The sequence below is a fragment of the Gekko japonicus genome, unplaced genomic scaffold (assembly GCF_001447785.1).
Source record: "Gekko japonicus isolate JY-2015 unplaced genomic scaffold, Gekko_japonicus_V1.1 scaffold4016, whole genome shotgun sequence".
Classification (NCBI taxonomy): Eukaryota; Metazoa; Chordata; class Lepidosauria; order Squamata; family Gekkonidae; genus Gekko; species Gekko japonicus.
The window spans coordinates 91,414-108,278 of record NW_015176093.1 but is presented as its reverse complement, the minus strand read 5'-3'; the positions used below and the strand labels follow the sequence as shown (position 1 = coordinate 108,278).

General features: G+C 47.6%; 1 protein-coding gene across 1 annotated transcript in view; it reads left to right on the top strand.

Moving 5' to 3' along the window:
* Positions 1-6,695: 6,695 nt before the first annotated feature.
* The window catches only part of LOC107123498 (leucine-rich repeat and calponin homology domain-containing protein 3-like), a gene marked incomplete at its 5' end in the record, with an annotated part of 90,622 nt that continues 80,452 nt past the window's right edge, over positions 6,696-16,865 (top strand). The window contains 3 exons of the mRNA XM_015426749.1: positions 6,696-6,789; positions 11,109-11,229; positions 12,832-12,977. Coding sequence (XP_015282235.1) covers positions 6,696-6,789; positions 11,109-11,229; positions 12,832-12,977 — 361 coding nt within the window. The remainder of the gene's footprint in view (positions 6,790-11,108; positions 11,230-12,831; positions 12,978-16,865) is intronic.

Here is a 16,865-nt window from a genome sequence, read left to right as displayed (position 1 = left end):
ATAAAAGTTTATGTAGAGAATGACTCCATTCCAGAGTTGAACAGAAAGAACAGGATTGGCAAAATTTGAGTTTGTCTACAAGCTGAAATGCACAGTGATGTAGTCAGCTATAAAATTTTGTAGAGAATTTTATTTTGTCCTACATATTTTCTTTTCTTTTTGTTTAAATATTATTTAGAGTAACTTCCAACAAGGTCTGCATGCAGAGTTATTAGCCAGGCAGCACGGACATGTCTGTATTTGTCGTTCATGGCACATTGGAAGGCTGAAGTAGAAGAAAGCCCAAGTCCGCTGGCACCTTTAAGACCTAAGAAGTTTAATTCTGGGTATAAGCTTTTGTGCGCATGCACTTTGTAGGTCTCAAGGGTGCCACTGGACTCAAATTTTATTATATTGCTTCAGACCAACATGGCTGTCCACCTAAATGTATCTTCAGGGAAGACTGAAAGGAACCGAAAAGAACCAGATCTTCTGATATCAGAAGCTTCCCTCCTGGCTCACCTGCAGGAGATTCATAGTTGTCAGAGTCAGCTGGGCAAGCGTGCCTTTAAGCAGTGTGAGATCAGTGAAACCTCTCCGCCCTCTCTAAAATCCACTCTGTTGGGTGGCTTGTCTGGTTTTTCTGGATGCGCAAGAGACCTAACAGCATAATTTTTGGAGAATGTTTTTTCATGTGTGTATTTTTGCTGCTACATTAGTAGGATGGTGTCTAGGGTAATGCCAGGGTCCTTAGGTATATGGTTGTGTGTAAGTCGGGTGCTGTCTAGGGTAATGCCAGGGTCCTTAGGTATATGGTTGTGTGTAAGTCGGGTGCCATTAAGTAAGTTGGGTGATGAAAAACCGTGACCTTCAGTTCGCGGTTGGCAAGATTGTTTTTGAGATGGAAACAGGAGCATTTTGTTTTTCCTGGACTTGGGATAAGCCACCATTTACAGTAGTAGTCAGCCAAAATTGTGAGATCTCTAGTCAGTATTTCCTCAGTCCTATCAACTGATTTGTGCCTTACTGCAATCGCCATGTCATCGGCATAAGCAAACTTCCTGGATATCGTCTCAGGAACATCAGAGATTTATAGATTGAAAAGAACTGGAGTGAGGACCAGTTTCTTCTGACCCATAATTACTTGGGAAGTTCTATCACTCAGCATGTTATTTAGGAGCGAAAATAATGTTCCACAAGGGAAGATTTGTAAAAGCTCGTACAGCAGACAATCCCTCCAGACTGCGTCATAAGCGGCGGTCAGATCGACGAAAACTGCTGGTGTCTTAAGACACTTCTGATACCCTGCGTTAGTGAAAGTTGTTAGGCTGAGTACCTGTTCTTTACAACTACAACGGGGTCTAAATCCTGCTTGATCTCTAAGGACATGTTTGTTAATTTTGTCACTTGATTCTGTTCAGGATTAGCCTCTCGAGGAGTTTATAACAGGAGCTCAGAAGGGAAATAGGCCTGTAACTTTCCACCAGAGGTTTTTGGTTTTTCAGGTTTCAGAATAGCAACTGTCTTTGCTTTCTTGAATTCCCCTGGGAGTCTGCCCGGTCTCATGATGTCAGTGAGAAACTCTGCGAGCCGCTTCTTCGTGAACGTGCCGCTGTTAATCAGGAACTCATTATGGATGCAGTCAAGGTCTGGTGCCTTTCCACTCTTGGTGTCCTTCAGTGCCTTGGAAATCTCATCAGCACTGAAATCCCCTGACAGCTGGTAGTCTTCAGGGCAGGTGCATTCGAAAATCTGCACTTTTTAAAAATCCTGATTGTAAAATCACAGACTTATTGAACTTTGAGCAGACAGCGTTTGTGAATCTGAATAAGGACACAAGACTGTTAGAGGGATATAGATTTCCCAGACCCTGATGCTGGGAAAGATTGAAGGACAAAGAAGACGGGGGTGGCAAAGGATGAGATGGTTAGACAGTGTCATAGATGCAATGAACATGAAATTGAGCCAACTTCAGAGGACGGCGGAAGACAGGAAGGCCTGGCGTGATCTGGTCCATGGGGCCGCAAAGAGTCGGACTCGACTGTGCCACTGAACAACAAAAAGATTGAGAGAGGCTTGAGCAGACTGCTCTGTGAATTTCTATCGACCTTTCTATTTTTTTCTGTGATGGAATATATTGTTTGTCTTTATTGTTGCTGTTCAGTCGCACAGTCAAGTCCGAGTCTTCGCGACCCCATGGACCAGATCACGCCAGGCCTTCCTGTCTTCCGCCGTCCTCTGAAGTTTGCTCAGTTGTCTTTATTACCAGACACTAAATATGTTATGGCTTTAATATAGTCTCATTTGTTGTCGTACTGTTCTGTGGGCATCTAGCACACGTCTGTATATATTCTTTTCATACCTGACCATCTCTATATTGCCATCCCCTTATGCTGTATCTGTGTCCTTTATGCCTGCAATTCTGGGAAAGGATAAGACATTAAACAGGCATAGAAGACCCATTTTAAAACAGCTATAAATCTCACTTTATGTGCTGCCCCCACGCTCGCCGCATAAGTCTGCGCATGGCCATGTGCTTTCAGGCCTGCGCTTGGCAACTGTAAAGAGTTAGGAACTTGCTGTCGGTGGTTCTTAGAATGCTGGATCTTGATCCCATCAGCACAGGTATGGTGTGGTCACTGAGCAGATGAAGCTCTTTTTTGTACAATTGCAGCACGAGTCGCTGCAACAGGAGTTGCACAGACACCTTCAGCACCGCTGCTTTGCATGAAGAAGGTCACGGGTTCGATCCCCAGCATCTCCTGTTAAAAGGGCCAGGCAGGAGGCAAAAGACCTCTGCCTGAGACTCTGGAGAGCTGCCTCCAGTCTGAGTAGACAATACTGACCTAGATGGACCAGTGGTCTGATTCAGTATAAGGCAGATTCATGTGTTCACGTGCTTAGTTGGAGTGCCCTCTTATCACACGCAGATGCTAGTTTGGTGCAGTGGTTAAGCGCACGGACTCTAATCTGGGAGAACCAGGTTTGATTCCCCACTCCTCCACCTGCACCTGCTGGATGACCTTGGGCAAGCCATAGTTCTCTCAGAGCTGTCCTCTACCTCACAGGGTGTCTGTTGTGGGGAGGGGAAGGGAAAGGAGTTTGTAAGCCGCTCTGAGACACCTTTGGGTAGTGAAGGGCGGGGTATAAATCCAATCTCTTCTTCTTCTTCTTCCTATCACGAGCAGTCCTCGAAAGAAGAAGAAGAAGAAGAAGAGGAGGAGGAGGAGGAGATTGGATTTATACCCCGCCCTTCACTACCCGAAGGAGTCACAGAGCATCTTACAAACTCCTTTCCCTTCCTCTCCCCACAACAGACACCCTGTGAGGCAGGTGGGGCTGAGAGAGCTCTTGACAGAAACTGCTCTTTTTCCAGAACAGCTCTTATCAGAACTAGGGCTTGCCCAAGGTCACATCAGCAGGTGCGAGTGGAGGAGTGGGGAATCAAACCCGGTTCTCCCAGATTAGAGTCCGCGCACTTCAGCACTACCCCCAAACTGGCTCTCTCAGCCCCGCCTACCTTACAGGGTGTCTGTTGTGGGGAGGGGAAGGGGAAGGAGTTTGTAAGCCGCTCTGAGACTCCTCTGGGTAGTGAAGGGCGGGGTATAAACCCAATCTCTTCTTCTTCTTAAATTCTTCACCTGCAGAAATGCAAATAAACAGGAACCTGCCTCTTCTGCCTCATTTGCTGCCGTCCAGCCGAGCAGGATTGCTCGCTTGCAGCCCCCTCTCCTTCGATCACCACTCCGTGAGCTCTGCCTCCTTAGACCAGCGGCCCTCCCCTAGCCGGGGCCTGTCTCTTGCGCAGGCATGGTGCCGTATAAATAATAGTAATTACGTTGTTTCCCAAGCCAGTGATTTTTAAAGCAAGTGACAACCAGCCAGGGAAAGACCTGCAATTAGTAATGCCCGGGTGGAGCCATTCGTTTGCAGCACTTCCTTCTCGCCGTCTTGCTGCGGATCTCCCCGGGGGCATCGAGTGCCAGCAGGACAATCGATTCATTGTCAAATGCCCATCTGTGGCTGGTCAGAGGAGCCTCATTGTTAGGTTGTCGCCGTCTGTGGCACTTGCCCGGTGCAGCATCTGTGACGGCCGCAGGACTGAGCTGTGCAGTCACTGCGTTCGCTTAAGAGGGGAGCGAGACTGCTGTGGATACCCTGCCCCATCTCCACATCGCACATCTGTGGCGTCTGGATCTGATGATGGCATTGACATCGTCGGTTTAATCAGGGCTTTTTTTGGTAGAAAAAGCCCAGCAGGAACTCATTAGCATAATAGGCCACACCCAACAGCAGAAACTCAGTAGCATATTAGGCCACACCCCTGACAACACAGCTCATTGGCATATTAGGCCACACCCTCATGTTACCAGAAGTGTGCTCATCCAGCCACACCCACCTTTTGCTTCTTATTCTGTTTAACTTGTTTGTTGTCAAAACCCAGGGCCTTTTTTGTAGCAGGAACTCCTTTGCATGTTAGGCTACACACCCCAAATGTAGCCAATCCTAATGAGTTTCTGCTGTTGGGCGTGGCCTATTATGCTAATGAGTTCCTGCTGGGCGTGGCCAACTCTGGAGCCAGCCGGAACTCCGTTCCTGTGCGTTCCTGCCCAAAAATAGCCCTAGTTTAATTAATGAGAACTAAACTCAGTTTGTTGTGGGCTCATTTGAGACACCTTTGAAGTATTTAATGGATTAGCAATGCATAACACTACTAAGGGTGGTCTAGGGTATCTGCTTTGCATATTTCGCTCTGTGCATGTTTAAATCCTTGTAAACCACCTTGAATGTGTGGATGTTTGGACTGAAGAATAGTATGTGCCACAGAAGAGTGTTAGACTGTCGTAATAAGAGCCTCCCGGTGGGCCCCAGCTCGAGAGAGATCCATTTGTCCTCGACTAGGGCCCTATGGAAAGAAGAAGAAGAAGAAGAGGAGGAGGAGTAGGAGTTTATACCCTGCCCTTTACTATCCAAAGGAGTCTCAGAGCGGCTTACAAACTCCTCTCCCTTCCCTTCTCCACAGCAGATCTCGGTTCTCCCAGATTAGAGTCCGCGCACTTAAGGCTCAAGTGGTTAAGATGCTGAACTGCAGGCTGTGGAAGGTCGGTAGTTCAGCAGTTCGAGACCCGGGTGCCGCATGACGGAGTGAGCTCCCGTCTCTCGTTCCAGCTCCTGCCAACCTAGCAGTTGGAAAGCAAGAAATTGCAAGTAGATAAATAGGTACCCCTTCGGTGGGAAGGTAACAGCGTTCCGTGCACCTTGGTGTTTAGTCATGCCGGCCACATGACCACGGAAACGTCTTTGGACAGCGCTGGCTCTTCGGCTTTGAAACGGAGATGAGCACCGCAACCCTAGAGTCGGATTCGATCGGCTTTCGAGCAAGGGAACCTTTACCTTTACTTAACCACTGGCTCCTTTCCGTAGGGCTTTTACCACCTTTCTGTAGGGCTTGCAAGGCAGAGATGTTCTGCCAGATGTTTGGTTGAGGATGCCAACGGTCTGGCACTCTCACTTTGTCACCTCCCTCCTTTTCTCCACATTTCCCCTTCATCCAGGGGACAGGTGGATACTGAAATTATCCGTCCTCTTGGACACAGTAGTGGGGGGGGGTTGATGAATTATTTCAATGTATTTTAATGTTGTTTTAATTTCCTTACTGTTTTTGTCTTTGACGTAAGCCGCCCTGAGCCCTGTTTCAGGGAAGGGTGGCCTAGCAAATTGAAATAGATAAATAAATATAGATACTTCACAAGAATCTGTTTCATTGGAGTGGGAAGAATGTCTTGAGTGTTAATTCACAGGTTAGAATTGTTGACGTGTGAATTAATGTTATTTACGCAGCACACCGTTTGGAAAAAGCTGTTATGTGAAACGGGAGCATATGCGATTTCCGTCGTGTGTATGCGTACATCTTTATCACTTGTTGAAGAAGCACTACTCACTGCAAAACAGCAGTCTAAATCAATGCTCCCTCTAAGCTGCGGAGTCTTGTGAGCAGAAATTCTACTTGGTGAGCCATCGGCATTAAAGTCGTGAGTGAGCGACTTGGCTTCTGCATAAATCAGTCTGCTCTGGAGCCCTCCTTCCTGAGCTAAGATGAAAACGTGTGAGCCAGAGGCTAAAAAACTGTGAGCTAGCTCACACAAACTCAGCTTAGAGGGAACACTGGTCTAAATATATTTTCATAATACTACCTCATGGTTGTTTTCATCATCGTTTGTATCTTCCCGATGGAGGCAGGACGCAAGGTGATTTCATTCTGCTAGCAGCGACCTTTTCCCCAGGGGAAAAGCATTAGATGTGGGATGGATCACGGATGTGTCATGGGGGTCCCTGCCCAAAGAGCACACCCTTACGAAATAAAAGACACAGCGGTAGACGGGGAAGCCTTGACCTGCCGAGGAATCAGATTTGCCGAAACAGCATCCCTTTCTGTTCCGCTGTGCTCGATTTCTTGGCCTTTTGTCAACAGGCAAAAACGATCTGAAGGCCCCAAACTGTTGGCTAGCAGAAAGGAACATTTCTTAGTCTGGAAGAGCAGAGACTCTTGAGCTCCATCCCATTATGCATGAAAAATGCACTATGACTAACAGGTTGAATATGCACCCCCCACCCCCACCTCCTCAGTCCTGTCTGCTATTTAATTTCTCCCAGAGAATCTTCCCCTTTGCTTTTACGGCACGGTAACTACACATTTTTTTTTATCTGTTTGACAGCCACGAGGAGCTGTACTCCAGCCGGCCATACGGAGCGCTGGACTCTGGCTTCAATAGCGTGGACAGCGGAGACAAGAGGTGGTCAGGGAATGAAGTAAGTGCCCTTGGTTTGCTTTTTTGTCAGAGGGGCTTGTAGCAGACGCGAAGAGGAAAACACCAAACAGAATGGGCAACGGAAGACTTAATTGCTAAACGCCGTCGGGCTGTAATCTTAAAAACAGCTTATCCTGATGGTCTAAGGATTGAGGCCAAGGTGTCATTTTCAAATCTCGGGTTCTTTCTAGCATGATGAAACCGGGAAGACTTGCAGGCAGTGTTCCCTCTAAGCTGAGTTAGTGTGAGCTAGCTCACAGTTTTTTAGCCTCCGGCTCACACATTTCTGTCTTAGCTCAGGAAGGATGGCTTCGGAGCAGACTAATTTATGCAGCAGCCAGATTGCTCACTCACCACTTTAGCTTGCAGGTGGCATCTCTTGTCCCGCTTCAACAACAGAAGTTCTTATTGGAATTAAAACTGTCGACTTTTGGTTGTAAGTTGCAAAAGAGAGGTGAGGGTTCCAGAACCAATGCTCCCCCTAAGCTGTGGAGTCTTGTGAGCAAAAATTCTACTTTGTGAGCTACTGGCAATAAAGTTGTGAGCAAGCGATTTGGCTGCTGCATAAATTGGTTTGCCCTGGAGACATCCTTCCTGAACTAAGACAAAAATGTGTGAGCCGGAGGCTAAAAAAGTGTGAGCTAGCTCACACTCAGCTTGGAGGGAACACTGCCCAAAACTGATTTCCCCCCACCCCCCAATAAATATTCAGCTCGTGTTCTTTCACGGGTAGGGTGTGTGCAAAGGCTACCGCCAGCGTGTGTTTAGAAGGCAGTTTTTCTCATAAGTCAGGAACTGACCAAGTCTGTGTTCTTGACGCAGCTGTGAGAACTTTAAATCATCTAGCCCAAGAGAGGGGGTGTTTGTATTGTAAGTCACCTGAAGTTCCTGTAGGGCAGAAAGGCAGCTATCAAAACGTTTTAAATAAATAAGTGAGGTACTTCTTGATAGGTGGGAGCCGATATTAAGGTCTTTTGAAGAGTTTTAGGAATGTTCAGGAGCTGCGGTGGCTCAAATGGTTAAGACGCTGAACTGCAGACCGGAAGGCCGGTAGTTCAGCCGTTCGAGACCCAAGTGCCGTATGACAGAATGAGCTCCCGTCTCTGGCCCCAGCTCCTGCCAACCTAGCAAGAAACTGCAAGTAGATAAATAGGTACCGCTTCGGTGGGAAGGGAACAGCGTTCCATGCGCCTCGGCATCTAGTCATGCCGGCCACATGACCACGGAAACGTCTTCGGACAGCACTGGCTCTTCGGCTTGGAAACGGAGATGAGTACCGCAACCCTAGAGTCGGATTCGACTGGCTTTCGAGCAAGGGAAACCTTTACTTAGGAATGTTCAATTTTTATTTTATTTTTTTTAAAAAACAGCATATGCACACACTAGGGCTGCCCATTCTGGGTTGGGAAATACCTGAAGATTTGGGGGGGTGGAGCCTGAGGAGGGCAGGGTTTGAGGAGGGGAGGGGCTTCAGTGGGGTATAATGCCATAGAGCCCACTTTCCAGAGTGGCCATTTCCTCCAGGGGAACTGGTCTCTGTTGCCTGGAGATCAGCTGTAGAAGAAGAAGAGGAGGAGGAGACTGGATCGACACCCCGCCCTTCACTACCCAAGGGAGTCTCAGAGTGGCTTACAAACTCCTTTCCCTTCCCCTCCCCACAACGGACACCCCGTGAGGTAGGCGGGGCTGAGAGAGCTCTTGACAGAAACTGCTCTTTTTCAAGGACAGCTGTGCCAGAGCTGTGGCTTGCCCAAGGTCATCCAGCAGGTGCATGTGGAGGAGTGGGGAATCAAACCCGGTTCTTCCAGATTAGAGTCCGTGCACTTAACCATGACACCAAACTGGCTCCTAGGAGAGCTCCAGATATCACATAGATGTTGGGTGAACCAAAGGAGCGCCACGGGCAAGATCGTCTATAACGAAACTGAACCACACCGTGCTAACTGATATCACAGATTCTCTATTATTGTATAATAAAAACGATATGCAGCTTAAACAAACTTAATAATACTTATACATCAAATGCATACCCCTCCTGGGTACGTAACAAAGTATTTTAAATGCATTTTGCAGTTGAGAAGAACTTGTATAATTTTTTATCTGAAGACGCCTCTCGTGGCTTGACTTCAGGTAAGGCTGGAGTCCTTCTGAAACCAAATCTCATCTGTCTGACACATTTCAAAAAATTTTCTTTGTCAAAGCCAGCATGAAGAAAAACCTGTATCGCTCTAAAGAGTCATCCGACTTTCATGGCATCAGCCTGTAGACAGCAGGTTCCGACTTCTGGCGTGTCTTTCGTATGTGCACGCAAGGCGTCTTCAGACAAAAAATTTGGAGAAACGCTGTGTTTATACTAGATTTTGCCCTTGGAATTCCCACAGTCTGCTTCAGAATTGGCAGTCAGTGCATGTAACTGGTGAGGCAAAGTGTCTCCACTGCTTTTAAAAAAAAAATTATTATATAAATTATACAACTTATACAATCGAGAAGTTTTAAAAATAGGGTCTTAACATTTCAAAGTGTCTTACTGTAATTTTCCATATAGGATTTCAATAGTTACGTTCAGTAATTGCACTTTTAGATGAAACAACATATTCTTAAACAAAGCTAGTATACAGATAAACAGATTAATATGTGTCACCAGGTGTTTTCGAAAGTGATTACAGCTCTAGAGGAGGGTGGATTCACAGTATTAAAGGCAATCTTACCCTGCACATATTGCTCCCAAATCTTTTTACACCACAGATCCCGAGTAGGAGACAAAGACACCTTCCAAAGCGAGGCAATAGAAGATTTGGCCGCCGAAAGCAAAATCATTAAAATACATTGTTTGGTGTAGTGGTTAAATGCGTGGACTCTAGTCTGGGAGATCCGGGTTTGATTCCCCACTCCTCCACTTGCACCTGGCTGGATGACCTTGGGCAAGCCGTAGTTCTGATAAGAGCTGTTCTTGAAAAAGAGCAGTCTCTGTGAAGAGCTCTCTCAGCCCCACCAACCTCACAGGGTGTCTGTTGTGGGGAGGGTAAGGAAAAGGAGTTTGTAAGCCGCTCTGAGACATCTTTGGGTTGTGAAGGGAGCAGTATAAATCCAATCTTTTCTCTTCTTCTTCTATATAAGAACAGCGGTCTCCCACCAACTCCAAACCTAATAATATGCATTCAGGCGTCAAAGATAGGGAATGTCCAATAATTAACTTTATGTTGTTGAGGACCATCTTCCAAAAGGTTTGTAGGACCGGACAGAGGAGCCAACTATGTATATAGCACCCCTCTGCCCCACGCTTCCACTGCTTTTAAATTTAAAGGGATGCAAGGCTGAGTTGCAGAATTTTTTCCCAGGGTCCACTCGCTTGAGGCATAGTCGAGCTAGAAGCTCCCTCTAAGCCGTGGGGTCTCGTGAGCAAAAATTCTACTTTGTGAGCGACTGGCATTAAAGTTGTGAGCGAGCCATTTGGCTACGGCATACTTTGCTCTGGAGCCATCCTTCCTGAGCGAAGACAAAAGTGTGTGAGCCGGATGCTAAAAAACTGTGAGCTAGCTCCCACTAACTCAGCTTAGAGGGAACACGGGAACACACAATTGCCAGTTCTCTAGAAAAGCATGTTAGCGGTGGGGGAAAGTTAATATAAACTCAGGACAACTAACAAACTCTGTTTTGTCCACCTGCCCTCTTCCATGTCTGTCATAATTTTGGGGAGGACCTGTTGTTGGCAAGGGAATCACGGTCCTGAAGATCCTGTTTTAGCATGCTGTCGTAAATTTTATGTATTTATGTTAATTATAGTCCACCGTTCTCACTAGGAGTCAAAGTGGATCACCCAGAGTGAGTTAATAACAATCAACAGGATGGAGCATTCAATAAACAATGAAATAGGCTTAAGGTTATACACATCTGGAACCGACCAGAACTCTGAAAAACAGAACCGCGGAGCATAAATGTTAACATAATGTGTTGAGAAATGCAAAAATGACATAGTAAGATCCTACTTGCAGCAAGCTGTACACAAATAGCATCATAGAACCACAGAGTTGGAAGGGGCCCTACAGGCCGTCTAGCTAGCCCAACCCCCTGCTCAATGCAGGTCAGCCTAGAGCATCCCTGGCAAGTGTTTCTCCAGCTGCTGCTTCAAGACTGCCAGTCAGGGGGAGTTCACCGCCTCCATAGGCACCTCCCTAGGCCGTAGTATAGACTGCAGCCTGTTTCTCCAAGGAACCGTGTAAACCATTTGTACAGTGCAACCCTGTTGCCTCTGTAGAAAAGCCCTCTTGAATAATTCTGGAATAAATGAAGTGTCTCTCTTGCTTCCTTTTCAAAATGAAGCCTACAGATGAATTTTCTGACCTTCCTCTTCGCGTGGCAGAGATCACAAAGGAGCAGCGACTCAGAAGAGAAAGCCAGTACCAGGAGAACAGGGGGAGCGTGATTGTCACCAACGGCGGAGGTAAAAGGCGTCCATTTATTTAGTGGCTTTAGATGCTGGGAATGTTGGTTTGTTTCTGACACCTACCCCCGTGAAGCAGCACTTTGCCGTCTGTGAGATGAGTAGACAGCGGTCTGCATTTCTCAGGCATTCCGCCACATCGGTCACCTTGCATCCGTCAGTTCCAAGGATTACTCTCTTGACAGTTTGCTGTATCTCATCGCCAAAGCGGATTTAAATTAAACTTAACCGTTGTCGCATTACATTTCCTCCAGCCACAGAGCCAGTGTGGTCTAGTGTTGGACTAGGGTCTCGGGGGATGTGGATTCAGATCCCCACTCTGCTATGGATGCTGGCCGGGCGAACATGGACAGTGGTTCTGGCTAATGTTGAGAGTCTGATATTTTCATCAGGGGATCGGTAATTCAGGGCAAGCGAGGCAGAAAGCAGTTTGCAAAATGTCTTCTGCTTTAAGGTCTGCTGAAGTGACTCGAAGTGACCAGGGGCCTGGAGACCAAGCCCCAGGAGGAAAGGCTGAGGGACTTGGGAATGTTCGGTCTGGAGAAGAGGAGGTTGTGGGGGACATGATTGCTCTCTTGAAGTATCTGAAGGGGTGTGTCACTCGGAGGAGGGCAGGGAGCTGTTCCTGTTGGCAGCAGAGCAGAGAACTCACAAGAATGGGTTTAAATTCGGGGCGGGAAGGTACCGGCTGGATCTTAGGGCAAACTTTTTGACAGTCAGAGTTGGGCAACAGTGGAATCGGCTGCCTGGGGAGGTGGTGAGCTCCCCCCTCCCTGGCAGTCTTGAAGCAGCGGCTGGACAAAGACTTGTCAGGGATGCTCTAGGCCAGTGGTGGCGAACCTATGGCACGGGTGCCAGAGGTGGCACTCAGAGCCCTCTCTGTGGGCACGCGTGCCATCGCCCCAGCCAGGCCCAGGTCATCATTAAAGTGTCGAATTCTCTGCCAAATAATTTTAAGTAAATGAAAGCATTTGGGATTGCGTTCCTTCCTTTGTTTGGGTCATCTGAAGTTAATGTATGAGTTGTTTTTTCTAAAGTAAAACCTCAGTATTCAGGTTAAACTGCCGTGTTGGCACTTTGCGATAAATCAGTGGGTTTTGGGTCGCAGTTTGGGCACTCTGTCTCTAAAAGGCTCGCCATCACTGCTCTAGGCTGATCCTGCATTGAGCAGGAGGGTTGGACTAGATGGCCTGTCTGGCTCCTTCCAACTCTGGAATTCTATGATTCTATGCTGTAAACAGTCACTGCAGGTTGCATTAGTGGGAGTAATAAATTCTATAGCGATGGGGTTCCCCCCCCCCCTTGTGTATAATTCATTCCAACATACGAAATAGCTCTTAAAGCAATTTAATAGTTGGAAAACTCTTTCCTTCAATCCACACTTTATAGAGATGGGTGTGCTCCCCGGTTATGTAAACCAGTTAGCAGGGAGAAGTTTCTCAGATCAGATTTGGGGGAAACCCCACGATCGAACCGGGCGTCGTGCCAGAGAGTGCCTGCGAGAGATTTTTGCACTCGCTGAGATTTCGGCTTCTGTTTCTCTCTTTCCCCCCCGAAATGCCTGCTTACCTAATCACGCCTCTTTTCTCCATATTCGCCAAGTGGAGCACGACCTGGACCAGATCGACTTTATCGACAGCTGTGTCACGGAAGAGGAGGAGGAAGAAGCGAGGCCGCCCAAGAGCACGGAGCCTGAAAGCCTCAGCTCACAGTTCATGGCGTATATCGAACGGCGAATCTCACACGAGGTGGTGCTTCTTTTTAAATTAGTTTTGTGTGTGTGTGTGTGTGTGCGTGCGTGCCTCTGTTAAAAGTGCTTCTGCTTGCTTCGATGCAGGGATCCCCGGCGTATTGCCTGTGGGCAGCGTGGTTCAGTCCCCCCACCAGCACCTTTCCTGGCCCTCGCCAAGTGTTTTTTTTTTTTTGGAACAGTTTTTTGTTTTATTTTTTTTTGACAGTTTTTTATTTTATTGATATTTATATACACAAACATTTCATCTATACAAGTTACATATAAATCAGAGTCTTCCATCTCTTTTTTTCCCCCACAAGTTGGGGTTATTAGTTTTCTAACAGTTTTTCTATCCACATATACACTTTTTCCCACCTCCTTTCATGTACCTTTTCATTTTTGTTTTGTATCATTAAACTTAAATTATCCATTCTGGCTAGTTCCAGTAATTTATCTATTAATTCTTCCCTTGTAGGTATAACTTCAGCTTTCCATTTTTGAGCTATTAACAATCTAGCTGCTGTTATAATGTAACTTAATACATATGCATCTTGTTTATTGTATCCTATCGGTATCATATTTAGCAGATATATTTCAGGTTTTAACGCTAGAGTGTTTTGAGGAAAGTGGGTGGGGCTTTTGCCCAGCCATGCTTCTGGTTGGCCACCGGAGGTTTGATCGGCCGTGCAGGTTTTTCAAAACATTGTTTTGTCAGCCGTTGCCACCAACGCTCCCTCTAAGCTGTGGAGTCTCGTGAGTAAAACATTCTACTTTGTGAGCCACTGGCATTAAAGGGGTGAGCGAGCCGTTTGGCCACTGCATCAGTTAGTTTGTTCCGGAGGCGTCCCTTCCTGAGCTAAGACGAAAATGTGTGCGCCGGAGGTTAAAAAAACCCCTGTGAACTAGCTCAGAGTAATTCAGCTTAGAGGGAACACTGGTTGCCACCACAGCACAAGGATCTTCACTGTGCGACTGAAGGTAAACGGTGGCAGCCATTTTGTGCCTGGCTCCGCCTTCTGCGGCAGCCATTTTGTGGCCGCGGCCCACCACATTCTGTCAGAATTCAAAAGGTGCCCACAGGCTCAAAACGTTTGCAGACCCCTGCTTTGATGTTTCACATCTGTAGTTGGCTCTGAGTTCCCCTTCGGAAACCTTTTTTTAAAGTAGCTCTGATGTTCCTAATGCACAGTTTTCTGTGGCCTGGCTCCTTGTAATGATCTTCCCAGCACAATTCATACTGTTGATTTTGACTGCAAGATAGACATGGCGTCTCAAGTTATATAGGCTTTGTGGGAGCACCTGCTCTCTCATTTCCCTAGCGCTGCGTCCCAAGCATGTTCTGTTAAATACACAACCGTATGTGCAGAAGCTGTGGAGCCAGGTCCTGTGAAGATACTTCTGGTGCCTGCCCTGTATTTGAGAAATATTTGGGAGTATCCAGCTTGGTGACTCACTCCTTCTTATGAATTGTTTGTAGTTGGCCTTCTGTTCAGCATAGCGTGACTTAGGTGCAGCTGCAGTTGCCTCAGGTTGCTGCACATGCGGCACTCCTGCCCTCTGCGATACACGCCGTGTGAAATTCCCCCCTCCCCCCCTCACCATAAGCCCTAACTGCGATGAGGCCTGTGTGGGCACCAGTAGAAGAAGAAGAGATTGGATTTATACCCTGCCCTTCACTCGGGAGTCTCAGAGCAGCTTACAAACTCCTTCCCCTTCCCCTCCCCACATCAGACACCCTGTGAGGTAGGTGGGGCTGAGAGAGCTCTTTCCAGACCTGTCCTTGAGAGAACAGCTCTGGCAGAACTATGGCTTGCCCGAGGTCATCCAGCAGCTGCTAGTGGAGGAGTGGGGAGTCAAACCCGGTTCTCCCAGATTAGAGTCCGCGCACTTAACCTGGGGTTCAGTTTGCACCTAATCTGGGTTCTTAATATATCACCACGTCATTAAAGATAAACTGTAATTAACATTAGCATTCACAGTTTTGTTTCAGTCTAGCTTTAAGGCTTCGTTTTTTAAAATTGATTTTACTTCTAAGCTGCCTTCGATCCATTCGTTGTGGAAGGGCAGTCTGTCAAGTGGCTGGATAGATAAAGTAGTCCTCCTGTAACTCTTGATCTTGGCTAGGGCCAGCAAGGAAAATTCATGCCTTGGAAAAGCAGGGGGATGGGCGAGGGAGCGTGTGGTGTACGGTGGCTTAGCGGTAGAGCATCCCCCTGAAATGCAGAAGGTCCCGGGTTCAACGCTCCCTCTAAGCTGTGGAGTCCTGTGAGCCAAAATTCTACTCGGTGAGCTCCTGGCCTTTAAGTTGAGAGCTGGGGATTTTGACCGCTGCATAAATCACTTTGCTCGGGAGCCCTCTTTCCTGAGTTAAGGCAAAAAAGTGTGTGCGCTGGAGGCTAAAAAAACTGTGAGCTAGCTCACACTCGCTCACCTTAGAGGGAACACTGCCCAGGTTCAATCCCCCAGACCTTTTTGAGCAGACGGCCACCTGACAGCCATGCTGATCCTGTGAACTGAGGCAGATCGTGAGAAGGGAGGGCAGGAAGGGTTGTCTCAGGGCTTAGTTCTCGTGGCCCTTTCTTACACACTCAGGGAAATTTATTTTATTTATTTTCATTGCATTTATACCCCGCCCTTCCCGCGAACGGGAAATGCCGATCACCACTTTGGGGTCAGGAAGCGGTTTTTCTCCAGTCCAATTTGGCTCCAGATCTGGAGGTTTTTTGTCATCTTCGGGGTATGGAATCGAGATCACTGGGGTGTGGAGGGGGGAGGTATTTGTGAATGTCCTGCATTGTGGGTTGGACTCGATGACCCTGGAGGTCCCTTCCAGCTCTATCATTCTACGATTCTGTTAAAAGGACCAGGCGGTAGGTGATGCTAAAGACCGCAGCCTGAGACCCTGGAGAGCTGCGAAGAGGGGCTGTGGCTCAGTGGAAGAGCCTCTGCCTGGCATGCAGGAGGTCCCAGGTTCAGTCCCCGGCATCTCCAGTTAAAAGGACCAGGCAGGAGGTGATGGGAAAGACCGCCGCCTGAGACCCTGGAGAGCTGCCGCCAGTCTGAGTAGACAGTACTGATCCCAATGGACCCGTGGTCTGATTCAGTTTAAGGCAGCTTCAGTTTAAGGCAGCATCACACATTTCCTTTGTGGTGGTTGAACTTGTTAAGGGGTGGGGGCATTGCATGTTGCCATTTTCTGAGAAACAGCTCATAGCGTCGGGGAATACATATAGACACAATTAATTGTTTATCTATTTATTTGATCAGGTTTCTACCCCGCCCTTCCACCCGAAGCCGGCAAAGGGCGGCTTACATAAAACAATGCATAAATTCCAGCAAAACGATTAAAGCGCTTAAAACAATACTACAACCAATGAAAGACATAAAGTGCTAGTATTATTGTCCTTGGTTGTTGTTGTCGTCGTCGCTCCGGCGATGGTGGCCGTACTCAGTTCTCTCTCCAGGCGATCGGCTCTCAGATCTCCTTCAGATATCACAGCAGCTATCGGCACAGGCTCCATTGTTAAAATCCCAGGGACACGGGGCTCTCTATTCTACTGCTGTTAACTATTGATGATATTTAGCGGTGGCGGCAGCTCCAACTGGTGAGAGCCAGTTTGGTGTAGTGGTAAAGTGCGCGTACTCTAATCTGGGAGAACCGGGTTTGATTCCCCACTCCTCCGCTTGCACCTGCTGATGTGACCTTGGGTCAGTCACAAGCTCTGGCACAGCTGTCCTTGAAAAAGAGCAGTTCTCTCAGCCCCACCTACCTCACAGGGTGCCTGTTGTGGGGAGGGGAAGGAGTTTGAAAACCGCTCTGAGACTCCAAGTGAAGGGCGGGGTATAAATCCAATCTCTCCTCTCCTCTCCTCTCCTCTCCTCTCCTCTCCTCTCCTCTCCTCTC